The 17,090-nt window shown below is 40.0% G+C and overlaps 1 protein-coding gene across 1 annotated transcript in view; it reads right to left on the reverse strand.

The window, feature by feature from the left end:
• LY75 (lymphocyte antigen 75) overlaps window positions 1–17,090 on the reverse strand; it is an 86,505-nt gene that overhangs the window by 27,579 nt on the left and 41,836 nt on the right. Inside the window, exons 12-26 of the mRNA XM_069733023.1 lie at window positions 16,061–16,257; window positions 14,857–14,999; window positions 13,916–13,994; window positions 13,437–13,505; window positions 12,609–12,726; window positions 11,839–11,874; window positions 11,564–11,754; window positions 9,171–9,229; window positions 7,635–7,708; window positions 5,587–5,729; window positions 3,982–4,087; window positions 3,375–3,535; window positions 3,159–3,288; window positions 608–834; window positions 340–502 (exon numbers count right to left, since the gene is read on the reverse strand). Of these exons, the coding sequence (XP_069589124.1) occupies window positions 340–502; window positions 608–834; window positions 3,159–3,288; window positions 3,375–3,535; window positions 3,982–4,087; window positions 5,587–5,729; window positions 7,635–7,708; window positions 9,171–9,229; window positions 11,564–11,754; window positions 11,839–11,874; window positions 12,609–12,726; window positions 13,437–13,505; window positions 13,916–13,994; window positions 14,857–14,999; window positions 16,061–16,257 (1,896 nt within the window). The remainder of the gene's footprint in view (window positions 1–339; window positions 503–607; window positions 835–3,158; window positions 3,289–3,374; window positions 3,536–3,981; window positions 4,088–5,586; window positions 5,730–7,634; window positions 7,709–9,170; window positions 9,230–11,563; window positions 11,755–11,838; window positions 11,875–12,608; window positions 12,727–13,436; window positions 13,506–13,915; window positions 13,995–14,856; window positions 15,000–16,060; window positions 16,258–17,090) is intronic.

Genomic DNA, 17,090 nt, shown 5'->3' on the forward strand with positions numbered 1-17,090 from the left:
GAGAAACCTCTATGAAGGCGTATTTGGCAAACAGTCACCAACAGGTAAAGACGTACTGGTCTGGCCACATCCAGACGGGGGTAGTCTGCTGTCTCCGTCACAAGATTTTCCTTCAAGTGTAATCCTTAGTATCTGCCTCCAAGAGGCAACAATAAACACCCAAGATCTTATGTGTTCCCCAATGTGGAACCTGAAAGGTCATTTTCTGCCGTTAGTTTGACGACAAGCTGCAAAAATGACAAAGTAGTGCATTCAACTTCATCAGATGCAGGTCCAACCGTTCATGGTAATGTAACCAGTCAGACATTACCCACTACAAAAAATAAGGCAAAAACTTACCTGGTGGAACATGACAAATTGCCCCAGGTAGCTGGATGTCACAGATCTCAGTTTTCCAAGTCCCATGTAAAGAAATAAAAGTGCAATCCTCCTCTTGAGTTTCTTCTGACCAGCGATTCAGGGTAACCAGGCTGCCATCAAGCCATCTGTAGTGGATCCCATCCTGGAACATTAGAACACCGTAGTAATCAGCAATAATTACTGAACATGCACATGAAATGCAAACTAAAAAAAAAAGTGACAGAAGAAAAAAAGCTGAAAAACTTACATCATGGCTAGAGAGTCCTATCCACATCGGCTGACCCACTTGACTAACAGTGACTGTGAGAAAAGAAAGCTGGTACTGATCCGTGATACTGACCAGCTCCATATTTTTGCTTTTGCATTCAGACACGGCTTCGTACCAGGTCATGTTTTTTTGAATGAATCTATACTTTCGATCTCTATACTCTACTTCTTCTGGAATCACAGTCTGTGAAGTTGTGCCGCCCTTATCTGAAGAAGATCCAGAAAAAAATAATAATCAAAAATTAGTATGCAAAAAAGTATATATGTATATATATATATATATATATATATATATATATATATATATATATATATATATATATATGTATGTATGTATGTATGTATGTATATATATATATATATATATATATATATATATAGCATATATAACATATATAATGCAGCTTTAAATACACCACATATACATGATACATTATTATTATTATACAATTTTATGGCGCCATTTATTCCATGGTGCTTTACATGAGAAAGGGGCAGATATAGACAAATACAATAAACATGAGCAAGGCACACACACAAGTACAGAAAGAGAGAGAAAATAAATTTACACAATGTGATTTGCTGGATTTTATTTTTGATATTCTATTTCTCAATGTTAAAATTACCCTACCTTTAAAATTATAGACTGTTCATGTCTTTGTGGGCAAACGTACAAAATCAGCAAGGGATCAAATACTTGTATGTATGTATGTATGTATGTATGTATGTATGTATGTATGTATGTATAGTTTACATTTTAAAAAATTACAAAAAGGAATATGGGTTGATGCAGAGGTTTGGGCACCTTGCATGGTGAGTACCAAGTTGCTCCCCCTTTTCCAAGTATCAGAGCTTGTAAATGCTTTTTGTAGCCAGACAAAAGTCTTTCAATTCTTGTTTGAGGGATTTTCATCTATTGCTCCTTGGAAAATTATTCCAGTTCTGCGAGATTCCTGGGTCGTCTTTTATGCACTCCTATTTTGAGGTCTAGCCACAGATTTTCAATGGTGATCAGATCAGGGGACTGTGAGGGCCATTGTAAAACCTTCAGCTTGCACCTTTTGAGATTGTCTATTGTGGATTTTGAGGTGTGTTTCGTATCATTATCCATTTGTAGAAGCCATCCTCTTTTCATCTTCGGCTTTTTTACAGATGGCGTTATGTTTGCATCAAGACTTTCATTGAATCCATTCTTCCCTCAACCTGTGAAATGTTCACCGTGCCAATGGCTGCAACACAACCCCAAAGCATGATTGATCCACTCCATTCTTAATGGTTGGCGAGATGTTCTTTACCCAAAATTCTGTGCCATTTTTTTTTTATCCACACATACCTTTAATCATTGTGGCTAAAAAGTTGTATTTTAACCTGATCGATCCACAGGACTTGTTACCAAAATGCATCAGGCTCGTTTAGATGTTCTTTCGCATACTTCTGACGCTAAATTTTGTGGGCGAGGACACAGGAGAGGTTTTCTTCTGATGACTCTTCTATGAAGGCCATATTTGTTCAGTTGTCTCTGAACAGTAGAACAATGTACCACAACTCCAGAGTCTGCCAAATATTTCTAAAGGTCTTTTGAAGTCAAGCGGGGGTTCTGATTTCCCTCTCTAGCAATCCTACGAGCAGCTCTCACTGAAATTTTGCTTGGTTTTCCAGACCTTATCTTCACCTCCACTGTTCCTGGTAACTGCTATTTTTAAATTACATTTCGGACTGAGGAAAGGGCAATTTGAAAACATTTTGCTCTCTTCTTTTAGCCTTTTCCTGCTTTGTGGGCCTCCACCATTTTAAATTTTCAGAGTGCTAGGCAGCTGCTTAGAAGAAACCCTGGCTGCTGTTTTTTGCACAAGCTTAGAGGCAACTGGGTTTATATAAAGCTGGGAAATTTGCATCACCTAGACTTTCCTAAAGATGATAGTGAACAAGATGTAACCCTAACAGGCTATTTAAGGTCTGAAGTCTTGATCACTGTTATTTGAGCACACAAATCTCTAAGGGTGCCCAAACTTTTGCATCGGCCCATTTTCCTTTTTGGAATTTTTAAAATGTAAAAGATGAAAATATAGCTTTTTCTTTTGGCTGAAAATCCCCCAAAAATGTGTCATCTTTAGCTTTAGCCCTTTTAGAGATCATTCAATATTCAACTTGCTTAACTGTTCACAATAACAGTAATTTTGACCAGGGGTGCCCAAAATTTTGCATGCTACTGTATATTCATATTATCTTCAGATATGAATCATATTTTATGTTTATATTACTTATAAAATATAAGTGGATACAATATAAGGTAATAAAAATAGAAGTAAAATGAGAAGAATACATAAGTAAATAATATTTTTAAAAAATACATTTTACACAAGCCAAAAATGGACTTTAGAGGAAACTATTCAAAAAACAAATCAACATTGAATACTAAATTTTGCACAAACAATATGCAATAATTACTTTATTTGTAGTTAAAGTTTTTATTTCACCTTATCCCTCTTAAAATGCTTTTCTTTTCACAAATAAAGATTACATTTTCCTACCTGCAAATTTTTGGCAGACGGACACATATTGCTGATCTGAACAAGCTGTGAAGTCCCACGTCCCAACAAATGTTGATTTGGGATCATTAAGAAAAAACACACATTGCAGATTTTTTTCCATGTTACTATCCTGGGAAAAAAATAAATAAATAAGAAACTTTAGGAATGAGAACAACTAGTTTTGCAATCGTTGAACTTCTAAATCCCAGCCCTTACATCAATCTGAAACAGTTTAAGTCTTCCTTGTAACAGCGGATGAAAGTTGGTGTAGGCGACATCTTTGCCGTCCAGCCAGTTGTACGTGTAAGCATGCCAGCCAATTCTGAGGCCGATCCAGAATTTTTTTTGCATGCTAGAACTCCAATATGTGATAAAATCTACAGTAGGAAAACAAAAGGCAACAGATTAGTAACTTGAGCTGCACAAAGATTTAAAAGAAATAATCCTGACATCTCTTGGTCTTGGGGGATATTGCTAATTCAGTGCTGCGCTTGTATTTATGGAGCTTGGTAGGTGCCAGATTATCAAAGGTTTTGGATTATCGGGCAGTAAGAACACGACTATGCCATTACTCTACTACGGAGCTCTTAGGTCTAGGAAGATAGTCACAGGAATACTCGACACTTTACAGTGTACTCCCTCCTGATAGTCACAGGGACACTCGACACTTTACAGTGTACTCCCTCCTGATAGTCACAGGGACACTCGACACTTTACAGTGCACTCCCTCCTGATAGTCACAGGGACACTCGACACTTTACAGTGCACTCCCTCCTGATAGTCACAGGGACACTCGACACTTTACAGTGCACTCCCTCCTTACCTTGCTCATGTTGGTTCAGAATTGAAGGAAGAGTGCCCCCGTGCTCACTGCAATATTTAGATGCTTCCAAGAAGGTCAGGTTTTGCTCAGGAACTTTTACGAAGCACTAAAACAAAAAAAACAATGACTTACAGAGTTAATGTAGTCCTACTGCCAGAATGATGTTACCTGTAATAGGTGCCTTCCTGTTGCATGAAGTACTGTTATGTTAAGGAGTTGTATGGAGTAAGCCCTGGAGCTGAGCCCGCTCCATACAGTGCAGTTGTCAGCTGTATTATACAGCCAGCACCTGCCTCTAACAGCTCTGTTCTGTTTAACCGCATAAAGGGGTTATCCGGTGAACACAAGATAGGGGATATCTTGTTGATCAGTGCAGGTCTGACCATTGGGATTCACGCTAAAATCGACAGAACGGGGCCCATAAACAGCGAATGAAATAGCAGTTGAGCGTCCAACCTACTTCTCCATTTTGTAACGTGGATAGAAGTTCCCCGTTTGGGGATCAGTTTGGGTACCTGCAGTCAGACCTTCACCTATTTTGCGGATAGATAACAACCCCTTTAAATGCCCTTGTAAAATCACAAACACATTTAGGACGTGGCTTGTCCACGCAGTCACCCATCAGCCATGACGTGACCTTTGTGGCCATTTGGTGCTGATGGGTTGCCATTGAACCTACTGGAGGCCCCTATAAAATAAGAAAAAAAAATCATATAATATCAGAAAGCAGCAATTTTGTAGATAATCTTACATTTTCATAGACATAGGCAATACTGAAGGTCTTATTTTTTCCAATTATTGAAATATGTGTATATGAATACACATACCGCACGTACATATATAATGTGAAGAAATATAACATTCGGTATTGCCATGTCCATAAACGTCTGGTCTATGAAAATATAAGATTATCTACAAAATTGCTGCTTTTTGATAGCTGCACCTCATATACAAAAATGCAAGAAAAAAAGCAATGAGTCAATATATCATTATTTATCTCAAAATGGTTTAACTAAAATATATACATAAAAAAAAGCACTGTACAAGTTTAATTTTGTTGTAATTGTGCAGAACTGGACAGTGAACCACACAATGAATGCCATACAAATGAAAGAAGCAACTGTGTTTCTATCACCATTCACCTCATCTAGATTTTTTTTTCAGTTTTTCAATACATTGTATAATACAATTGAATGTTAGTTTTTTCCAAATGAATTTTCATTGAAGTTTTTATAATAAGGGAGGAAGGTGGGGTGAGAAGGTGGAGAGGATTAGGAAAGGGAAGAACTGGGAACTACAAGGGAAATGGGGAAACTAACTACTAAGGTCCTACTGGTAAATTTGCACTCTGTAACCGATCTAATTTCAAAACAGAAAATCAAGTACTGATGTATCGTTAGGGATATATCATTACATTTTGACATAAAAAAAAAACAAAAAAAACAACAACTTGACCATTAAAAAAAACAAACCTCTATACAACTATGTCACAGGAAAAATTAGCAAATTTAAAAAAAGGAAAAATTAAAAAAAATCTTAACATTATTAGCCTTCAACATGCCAGGATCACAAGTATTAATAATCCGTCTTCATTATATCATGTACCTTGTCTCCAAACAATGTAAAGTTTTTCGGACAGCTTCCAGAAGAGTTGATAACTTTGTTTGTGATTATTTCCAGGAGAGAAATGTTTTGGCTCTTACATATAAATGGGAGCTTCACATTGCAATTTATTGGCTTAAACTGGTCTGCGAGATACAAACAAACAAAAAAAGGTTAAAAGATGAAAAAGCTAAAAACTATGCACACAAAAAAAGAAAATACAGTAGTTACATGGATTGTGCTTTTACTTTATGCCTATTACTAACTTTTTGCAAAAGAAACTAAAGGTACCTTCACACATAACGATATTGTTAACGATATCGTTGCTATTTGTGACGTAGCAACGATATCGTTAATGAAATCGTTATGTGTGACAGCGACCAACGATCAGGCCCCTGCTGGGAGATCGTTGGTCGCTGAATAAAGTCCAGAACTTTATTTCGTCGCTGGACTCCCTGGAGACATCGCTGGATCGGCGTGTGTGACACCGATCCAGCGATGTCTTCACTGGTAACCAGGGTAAACATCGGGTAACTAAGCGCAGGGCCGCGCTTAGTAACCCGATGTTTACCCTGGTTACCATGCTAAAAGTTAAAAAAAACAAACACTAGATACTTACCTACCGCTGTCTGTCCTCCAGCGCTGTGCTCTGCACTCCTCCTGTACTGGCTGTGAGCCGGAAAGCAGAGCGGTGACGTCACCGCTCTGCTTTCCGGCTCCCAGACAGTACAGGAGGAGAGCAGAGAAGCAGAGCGCAGCGCTGGAGGACAGACGGCTGTAGGTAAGTATGTAGTGTTTGTTTTTTTTTACTTTTAGCATGGTAACCAGGGTAAACATCGGGTTACTAAGCGCGGCCCTGCGCTTAGTTACCCGATGTTTACCGGCATCGTTGGTCGCTGGAGAGCGGTCTGTGTGACAGCTCTCCAGCGACCAAACAGCGACGCTGCAGCGATTCGGATCGTTGTCGGTATCGCTGCAGCGTCGCTAAATGTGAAGGGGCCTTAACACCATGCTTTTACAGTCCTGTGTAATGCCTCCTGACAAAACATGTTGTTGTTAAAATTGTCTATTTCAATGGGCTGCACAAAAGAAATTAAGGGGGAAAAAAAAGTAGGTAATCTGGGAGGGAATTATGTAGTACACAGTCAACGTACTCTAGCTGATACTGAGCCTTGATTGACATCTTGTTTGTTTTATCATTTTTCCACTTAGTTGCGAATAAATCTTTAAGTTTATATGCCAATTTCCCCTTTAAACCAGGAGCCAAAGTGTGTGAGTGTGTGAGTGTGTGAGTGTGTGTGTGTGTGTGTGTGTGTGTGTGTGTGTGTGTGTGTGTGTGTGTGTTGCAGAGATTCTTCTCTGGGGGAGTTTACATTTTCCCTTGTAAGATGTTGCCAAATCATAAGCCGGAGGCGTCATACAGGAGAACAAAAAGTAAATTCCCCCAGAGAAGGTCATACCCAGCTTTCTCTGTGTGATATGGCAAGACTCCGGTCAAACCAGGTAACACAGAGCTCAGTGCTAGCGATTACTGTGAGGAAGGAGGGCAGAGCTAAGTGTCATTGCAAATACCGCTCTGCAGCTATCCCACGCATTGGAGAATAATGTATAGTGCTGTACTTGACAAGCGCCGATCACACACTGCAGCTCTCCTCTGCCGACACTGTTATGCTGTGAGATAAGAGCTGTAGTGTGTGATCAGCGCTTGTCACATAAACCGCTCTGCATCTATCCCAAGTTCCAGCACATTATTACACAACCCACCACAGTTCACCTCCTGCAAGTAATCGACCGTAATTAGATCTGTGTCATACCATAACTCATTCTCAGGCAAATTTTCCTTTTTCCACTGCATGACGCTTCCTGCTTTTGATTTTATGATTGGGCAACGTCATACAGGGGAAAAAGTAACAGCCCCCAGAGAAGAATCTTTGTTAATGCCCCCTTGGTTTTAGAGGAAATTAGCACATGAACTTTATAACCCATATCTCTGCAATGTAGATAAGCACTTCTAATGAAAAAAAAATAATAATCTTGTCTGAATAAATTACCTGGAAAATGGCTGAGAGCAGAAATACTATTGCACTCTCTGTTACCTGAGCTGAACATTCGATAAAGCACTAACCTAAAATAAGAAACAGACAGTAAGAAGAATTGTAAGAATCTTATTCACAATAACTATTTGAAATCTATTAAAAAAAACTAGCTAAAGAGCCCGGGGTTGCCCGGGCATAGTAACTAACTGTGGCTATAACAAATTATAATGACTATCCTCCATCCCATAGTCCTGTGCCCATATACCCATCATACACATCCTCCATCCCATAGTCCTGTGCCCATATACCCATCATACATATCCTCCATCCCATAGTCCTGTGCCCATATACCCATCCTCCATCCCATAGTCCTGTGCCCATATACCCATCATACACATCCTCCATCCCATAGTCCCGTGCCCATATATCCATCATACACATCCTACTCCATCCCATAGTCCCGTGCCCATATACCCATCATACACATCCTCCATCCCATAGTCCCGTGCCCATATACCCATCATACACATCCTACTCCATCCCAAAGTCCCGTGCCCATATACCCATCATACACATCCTCCATCCCATAGTCCCGTGCCCATATACCCATCATACACATCCTCCATCCCATAGTCCCGTGCCCATATACCCATCATACACATCCTACTCCATCCCATAGTCCCGTGCCCATATACCCATCATACACATCCTCCATCCCATAGTCCCGTGCCCATATTCCCATCATACACATCCTCCATCCCATAGTCCCGTGCCCATATTTCCATCATACACATCCTCCTCCATCCCACAGTCCCGTGCCCATATACCCATCACACGTCCTCCATCCCATAGTCCCTTGCCCATATTCCCATCATAAACATCCTCCATCCCATAGTCCTGTGCCCATATACCCATCACGCATCATCCATCCCATAGTTCCGTGCCCATATTCCCATTATGACATCTTCGCCATGGCAACCATTCTGACATCGTTGCCATGGCAACTATTATGACATAACCGTCACCATTGCAACCTATTATGACAATCTTCGCCATGGCAACCATTAATGACATAACCATCAATACACACATACACGTATATATATATCCCGCTTTTTCTTAAACGGATTTGGACTAATGGATGTAAGGAAATGATCTCTCCTCTTAACTTTTTGGATCATTCTATTGACTTCCAGATTACCAACGTGCAATCAAACATCCCAGTGAACAAGTCCATGGCCAGTCCAGGTATTTGATGTGATTTATCTCAAGCGCACCGGGTGGAAGTAGAAGCTTTTGATTAGTTGCATCACGTCTGTTTGAGACAACACCTGATTTGAAAATGTGTATGTGAAGAATTTTATTAAAGGGGGTTGAATAATTCTGAAGATTTGATTAATCATTTAAAGGCGTTGTCCACTACTAGTAGTAGAATTTTGATGCTGGAGAAACCACTTGTTGCATTAGTTGCATCCAGCTATTAAAATTGTTCTTCTTCAGTTTGTTTTCTGCTGTTTGCAATGAACCAGTGAATGCTGAAGCTGCACTTACGGACGGTGACGTCTGAAATCAGTTGACTTTATCCACCAGTTTTGCATCAATGCTTGTAACTGAGAAAAAAAAAGAAAACAAAAAGAAAATATATATCTGTGCTTTTTCAAGGCTGCCTTTATTTCACAGTTTTTCTAGACATAGCGCCTTATACCATCACATGATAGAGATACAAAATAAAAAAAGAAGATTAGGTACCCTATAGACCGGGCTTGTAGAATACAGATTCTAGGGACACCTCTGTGACTGGTGCTGGCAATAAAGGGATTATCTCATCTTATTACATAGGTACAATTGCAACGTGCTTGTAAGAAAAACAAAACTTTGTAATGTACGTCCTATCGAGGAATGTTTAATTCTGCAGTGTACAGAACCTTGACACGTCTGTGGTGGTCGGTCTCCTAGGTAAGGAGCGCATGCTTGCAAGTGGATCATGCGCTTCTCTTAGATGGAGCTAGCTCATGCCCCCGTCTCGAAGTGCCAATATATACACACACATTAATAATAATATATATTTATATTATTATATACCATATATACTCGAGTATAAGCCGAGATTTTCAGCCCATTTTTTTGGGCTGAAAGTCCTCCTCTTGGCTTATACTCGAGTCATACCCAGGGGTCGGCAGGGGAGGGGGGGCGGGGGCTGTCTAATTATACTCACCTATTCCTCCTGGCGCAGTCCCTGCACGTCTTTTCCCCGGCGCTGACAGCTTCTTCCCGTACTGAGCGGTCACATGGTACCGCTCATTACAGTAACGAATATGCGGCTCCACCTCCCATAGAGGTGGAGCCAAATATTCATTACTGTAATGAGCGGTAACGGTGACCGCTCAGTACAGGGAGAAGCTGCGGCGTCGGGGAACAGACGTGCAGGGACTGCGCCAGGAGCAGATGAGTATAACGGGGAGGGGAGCCCTGCACGATATTCACCTGCTCCTCGTTCCGGCGCCGCTCCGTCTTCAGCAGTGCCGCTCAGGTCAGAGGGCGTGGTGACGTGGTTAGTGTGCGCCCTCTGCCTGAACGTCAGTGGCAGTGCAGGAGACGCTGAAGATGGAGCGGCACCGGAACGAGGAGCAGGTGAATATTGAAAGTGCCAGGGGCCTGAGCGACGAGAGGTGAGTGATTTTTTTATCGCAGCCACAGCAAATGGGGCAAGTGTCTGAATGGAGCATCTATGGGGCCATAACGTTTATGCAGCACTATATGAGACCATAACGTTTGTGCAGCACTATATGGGGCCATAACGTTTGTGCAGCACTATATGAGGCCATAACGTTTGTGCAGCACTATATGAGGCCATAACGTTTGTGTAGTACTATATGGGGCCATAACGTTTGTGCAGCACTATATGAGGCCATAACGTTTGTGCAGTACTATATGGGGCCATAACGTTTGTGCAGCACTATATGGGGCAAGTGTCTCTATGGGGCCATAACGTTTGTGCACTATATGGGGCAAATGTCTGTATGGAGCATCTTATGGGGCCATAATCAATATTTGTGCAGCATTATATTGGGCAAATGTGTCTATGGAGCATCTTTTGGGGCCATTATTAACCTTTATGCAGGATTATATGGGGCATATTTTAATATGGAGCATCTTATGGGGCCATCATGAACTGTATGGAGCATTATATGGGGCTCCTGATTCAATATGGATATTCAAAAACACTTAACCTACTGATGTCTCAATTAATTTTACTTTTATTGGTATCTATTTTTATTTTTGACACTTACTGGTAGCTGCTGCATTTCCCACCCTAGGCTTATACTCGAGTCATTAAGTTTTCCCAGTTTTTTGTGGCAAAATTAGAGGGTCGGTTATACTTGGGTATGATAGATATATATACATTATATATATATATATATATATATATATATATATATATATATATATATATATATATATATATATATATATATATATATATGTATGTACGTACATACATACATATACACACACACAGTGCAGACCTAAAGTTTGGACACACCTCATTTCAAGATTTTTCTGTATTTTCATGACTATGGAAATTGTAAATTCACACTGAAGGCATCAAAACTATGAATTAACACATGTGGAATTATATACTTAACAAAAAAGTGTGAAACAACTGAAATTATGTCTTATATTCTAGGTTCTTCAAAGTAGCCACCTTTTGCTTTGATGACTACTTTGCACACTCTTGGCATTCTCTTGATGAGCTTCTAGAGGTAGTCACCTGGAATGGTCTTCCAACAATCTTGATGGAGTTCCCAGAGATGCTTAGCACTTGTTGGCCCTTTTGCCTTCACTCTGCTGTCCAGCTCACACATACATGCATACATACATGTACATATACACACACACACAGAAAACTTAAATATTTAATTTACAGACAATTTTGTTTTTACCACGTTTGAACCTTTAGTTTTCAAATATTCCTGTATGTTCCTCATTGCAGTGGTAGAATCGATGGTGGCCAATTCACTGCCATTGCTGGCACAATAGAAAGAGGCTTCCTTGTAGCCGAGGTGAGTGTCCGACACAAACCAATATTCGCTGCCTTCGATGATAAGGGAGGCACCCGATCTTCCACTCCTGTCTGAAAAAGCCAAAGACAAAATGAAAACCTGAGTAGAAAACAAATGTAAAAAAAAACCTTTAAAAAGTTTAGGATTAAAATTACCTGGTTGATACCAAACTGGGGTTTTCGGAGGTGCACCTTGAAAAAAAGTAAAACACATATAATATGAGATGCTGAATTGTAGAAAAATGTAGAAATATAATAAAGGTTATTTACATAATAACAGAAGCAGCCATATCACAACTATATCACGTGACTTGCCGGGAATAGTGCTGCAAAAAAAAAAAAAATTGCTGTAATAGTGCTGCTGCGGAAGACGAGTCTTTTTATTTCAGTTGGATGGATTAAGCAAAAATTCTCCAGTAGTAGACAATGCCATTAATTTCCTGTTTTATACTGATCCTGGAGACCGATTCCTTTTTCTGACCAATTTATTCTTTTCAGAAATGCAGACTTCCACAAGAAAAAAAGACTTGACATCTAGAGCTCAAAGATAAACTTAGACCAAAAGCACACACACACAAAAAAAAAAAAAATCACAGTGTGCCCTACTTTTTTTAAAGTCTCGGATAAGAATCACACATCCAAGTATATGAGTGTGCAAAAAAAGAAACAAAAACGAGAAACAAAAACGGAACATCCGAGTGACATCTAATTTTTACAGTTACATTTCTATTAGCCTAGTAACCTAATTGTATTTGATCATGTACATTTTTAGGGTAAATGTATGAATACGGGTAACAGTCGGATGGCACACTGATGAAAATTTGTTGGAAATTGTTCGAGTTTACTGGATGAAACTCGGACGATTTTTCACACGTTCGTCTGCTTCCCTTATTGTCAAACAGGGATGGAGTCTGCGGGAAGCCCACCTTTAGGAACCTGGCACACCCACTCGAGCTCTGCATCACAGTGAAATGGTTTTAGTCGATAAGTTGTTTCGGTTTGGTCCAAAATCCCCATCCAATACATCCGTTTTGGTAAATTTATCTGTATATTTAGAAAAAAAATAAAATAAAATAGAATAAAAATAACAACATAAAAACATTTTGATGAATGCACCCTACAGGGGTTTGCTCCCGTATCACAGACTATCACAGAGCAGGTGCATTTATACGGAGACTTGATTACACACAGGGGGATTATATTTATCATCATTAGGCATTTAGGACAACATTGGATCATTCAGAGATCCACAATGAACTTCTGGAGTGAGTTTGCTGCACTGAAAGTAAAGGGGCCGAATAATATTGCACGCCCCACTTTTATTGCACGCCCCACTTTTCAGTTTTTGAATTTCCACAAACATTTAAAATAACCATTAAATTTCATTCAACTTCACAATTGTGTTCCACTTGTTGTTGATTCTTCACCAAAAATTTACATTTGGTATCTTTATGTTTGAAGCATGATATGTGGGAAAAGGTGGAAAAGTTCCAGGGGGCCGAATACTTTCACAATGCACTGTAAAACTGTAAAATAAAATGATTGCATAGAGCCAGGCATGTGAAGACTGAACAAACCGGCTAGCAGAGCACAATCCTAATAGTGTGCATATTACACGTCGTGCGGATTCCATATCAGACACTATCGCTAGTTTTATAACTGGTCTAGATAAGCCTTACAACTAATGACTAAGAACTGGAAGAACTGTTCATCCCAACAGCACAGCCAGGGTCCATGTACACAGCGCAACCCACCTCCAATGCAGCACAGTCCCGGAGAGCGTAGTCCTCCTCCTGAAAATCACTCAGTACTGTAGAGGAAATCTTTGGACGAAATATAACAGAGGGTTAAAATACAAAAAAAAAAAAAAAACCAAAACCTAATGTTGATTATTTGGCAAAACTTGTTAGTATGTAATGTATCACCCATATTATGCATCAAGACGACCAAAGCAACAGAAGGAAATCCTTATTTGTTTATTTTAGGGTCAAATATAAAGAGGAAATTACAATTAAGTAAAAAGTAAACAGAGAGGAATTATCTTTTTACTTTATGCACAAATAAAACTGCTCAAAAAAAAATTAATAAAAAAACAGCCCTGTGTTTCAAGAAATAAAAAAAACAGGTCTGGTCACTAAAAGGTTAAGCCACCAATTCCTCCGACCTTCACTTCCCGGAAGTTTAGTACAAACACAAATGAGAGAAAGAGGTTGAGTGCGAGTTATTGACTTACGGGACGACCATCACTCCATTCCCAGCTTCCCAGATTTCTTTTATTTAGCCCCAGCCAGATCCATCGGGTAGAACCGGAACTGGTAATAAAGAAATCAACAGATTAAGGGTACGTCCACCCAAAGTGCCCAGAAAATTATCAAAAGAACGAACATCTGCATTTCTATGTAACTAGGACCCGCTGATCACATGTTCAGGCGCATCAGTATCTTTTACGTCTTCAAGTTTCCAAAAATGCCAAATGATGCAAAGAAGTGAGCGGGTCATAATTCAGGTGTTTTGCACTTGGGAGACGCTTCATATTTTACAGTAAAAGGAAGTTTAGGGGAAGGCAAAAAAATAAAAAAAAACCCTGGGGGAGGCTTGGGCGTCTTTTGGAGCATTTTTGCCTATATAAAAACAAAAAAGCCAAAAAAACTCCACATTTACATTTTTCTCAAGACTGAAAGAGTGGTTGTCCAGGACCATTTTATTCTATTTTTTACTATGGTCCTAAAAATCAACAGGCAGGTAGCTGCTAACAGAGGCATCTTCCCGCCTGTTCTATCCGGCGCCTGCTCAGAGTGATCACCGCTCCTGCTAAAGATTTAGCTGCTGCACATCAACAGAGCAGCTCTTCTTCTTCAGTGCTGCTGTGTTGACTGATCGTAACTGCCAACGTCATGCTGATTGACAGCTGCGTCACTGTAGTTAGGCAGTGGGGAAGCGGCTGTCAATCAGCATGACATCGGCAGTCACGCCCCGTCAACAGAGCAGAGTGGAAGAGAAGTTGCTGCTCTGTTGATGTGACATCAGAGGAAGTTGCCGATTTGCCAGCAGGAGCAGTGTGTATTTAGCAACTACCTGCCTGTCAGTTCTTTGACCTATAGTGAAAAAAAAGTATTTTCCAATAAGAACAGAACAAAAAGTGCTCGAAGGCCAAATGGTTAATTTTAAGCATACCCCAATGCCGGTTTCAGAAATAAATACAAGTTGTTCAGGTCTTCCATATGTGAAAAACTGACAAGGTGGCCGCCAAACTCTTCACAAATTCCCTCGGATTCTTCCCAAGTTTTCTGCCTCAGAAGTCTCTCTTTATGAAACAGCTGCAAAAAAAAAAAGCAGAATTTTATCAAAACCAAGAAATAGATATTTTTCTATGGGATTTAAATTTAGCAAAGTTGGTTATCCCCTTCACCCCTGGGCAATTTTTCATTTTTCGTTTTTCCTCCCCTTCATAACTTTTTTTTTGTCTGTCACTATAGCCATATGAGGACTTGTTTTTAGCGGAACCAGCTGTACTTTTGAACGACACCATTGATTTTACCACATAGTGTACTGAAAAAAAATGGGGGGGGAAAAATTCCAAGTACGATGGAAATTGCAAACAAAGTGCAATTCCACAATTTTTTATTTACCATGTTCACTATATGGTAAAACTGACCTGCCATTATGGACACTCCAGGTCAGTACGAGAATGTGGATATCAAACAGGTATAGGTTTTTTTTCTATTTAAGTGGTTATTATAATCTTTTTCAGATTATGCATAGTGTCGCCTCCTAGTGGACAGCAGCATAACACCCATGGTCCTGTGTCCCCCAATGAGGCGACAGAGTAATTCCGTAATTTGTATGCAAGTTTTTGAATTTGTCGCCATTTTCCGAGACCTGTAGCGTTTCCATTTTTCAGGATCTGGTTCTGGGTGAGGGCTTATTTTTGGATGAGGTTTACATGGATACTGTTTTTGGGTATTTTGCATTACAAACGCTATTAAATAGATATTTGACCTGATGTAGCTGATGTACTTACTTTTATAATCCATGTCAAAATGGCATGTATAATCCCAATGTTAAAGTGAAAGCGCTCATGAACCCAAGTGTACCAAGTCCTTGACAACCCCCCAGACTGACTGACAGATGCAGCTTTTACTGAGCAGTGTGAGATTTCAGCAGCAGCAGGGAGGAGGTACACTGAGGAGCTGACAATCAGGCTAGATGGGCAGAGATTCAGAAGTCGGAAAGAAGGACAATGAAGATTATACCGCCATCCTGACATGGATTTTCAGAGTAAGTAGAGCACTCTCATCAGGTCTGCAGTTTGCAATGTGAAATCTGATCTATATTTCTGTGTAAAACAAATGTCATCATACTTCGAATGATCTCATACTTTGTAGCAATATAGGTCTGCTCCAGGCGTCCAGCCATCGGGACATGTGGTGGGAGGGGGTTTCGGCTTCTCCTCCTCTTCTGCTGCGCCAATTCTTTTTTTGCATATAGTCAAAGCTTTAAAAGCGTTACAGTCTTTGACCTCCCACTTTCCAATAGATTCTCCGGTGGCCATAACAACACATTTCCCGGCTAATGCTAGGGGGAAAAAAATTAAATAAAAATGACACATTTTTATTATTTGTGAGTTGAACTTTGGGTGCAAGCAACACTTAATGAAAATTATGTGAAATGACAACCCTGAACCAGAACATAAATGACTTGGTCCCTCACTTCTACATCGCCCACATATAGTTATACAGGTAACGAAGTACATTTTTACAATACAGTAAGCCATCGTGTTATTACATGGATTTCTGATCATTATATGATTGGTCTCTTACATTTATCCACTCCCTAGCCTGCTCTAATTTTCAGTTGTCTCTGAGCTGGTGGGGTGAAGAGCTGCTCCGATGTCTCCCATACACACAGACACGAGGGATTCTGCTCTCGGTTTATGTGAAGGATGTGTTCAGAAACCGTATGGAGATCATCATACAACATTAGGGGCTCGTGCACCCGACCGATTTTCACATAAAACCGCTATCCATGGTTTCCGCAGATAGCCCTCGTACCTACGATACTCCATAGGACTGTGAACAGGTTCAATTTATTTATTTCGGACAGAGTGGTCTGCAGAAAATATCAGAGACCCGTCCAATTTTTTATAAGAGGGTCAGATCCAAAATCGGTAATGCAAATCTATGGTTACGTGGAGGAAAAAAAAAAAAAAAATCACCAGATCTATGACACCCGAGAGTGGTCTGATTTTCACGGACTGACAGAGTGAGAAAGGTGGAGAATTTTTGTCTCTACTTGTGCGAGAAAAACTATTCCCACTCCGATCAGAATAATAGCACAATTTTTCTCGAATGTGGAAAAACCGGTCGTACCAGACACTACCCTTACTGAGGATAAAACATTAAGCAACG

The sequence above is a fragment of the Ranitomeya imitator genome, chromosome 7 (genome assembly GCF_032444005.1).
Source record: "Ranitomeya imitator isolate aRanImi1 chromosome 7, aRanImi1.pri, whole genome shotgun sequence".
In the NCBI taxonomy this organism is placed as follows: Eukaryota; Metazoa; Chordata; class Amphibia; order Anura; family Dendrobatidae; genus Ranitomeya; species Ranitomeya imitator.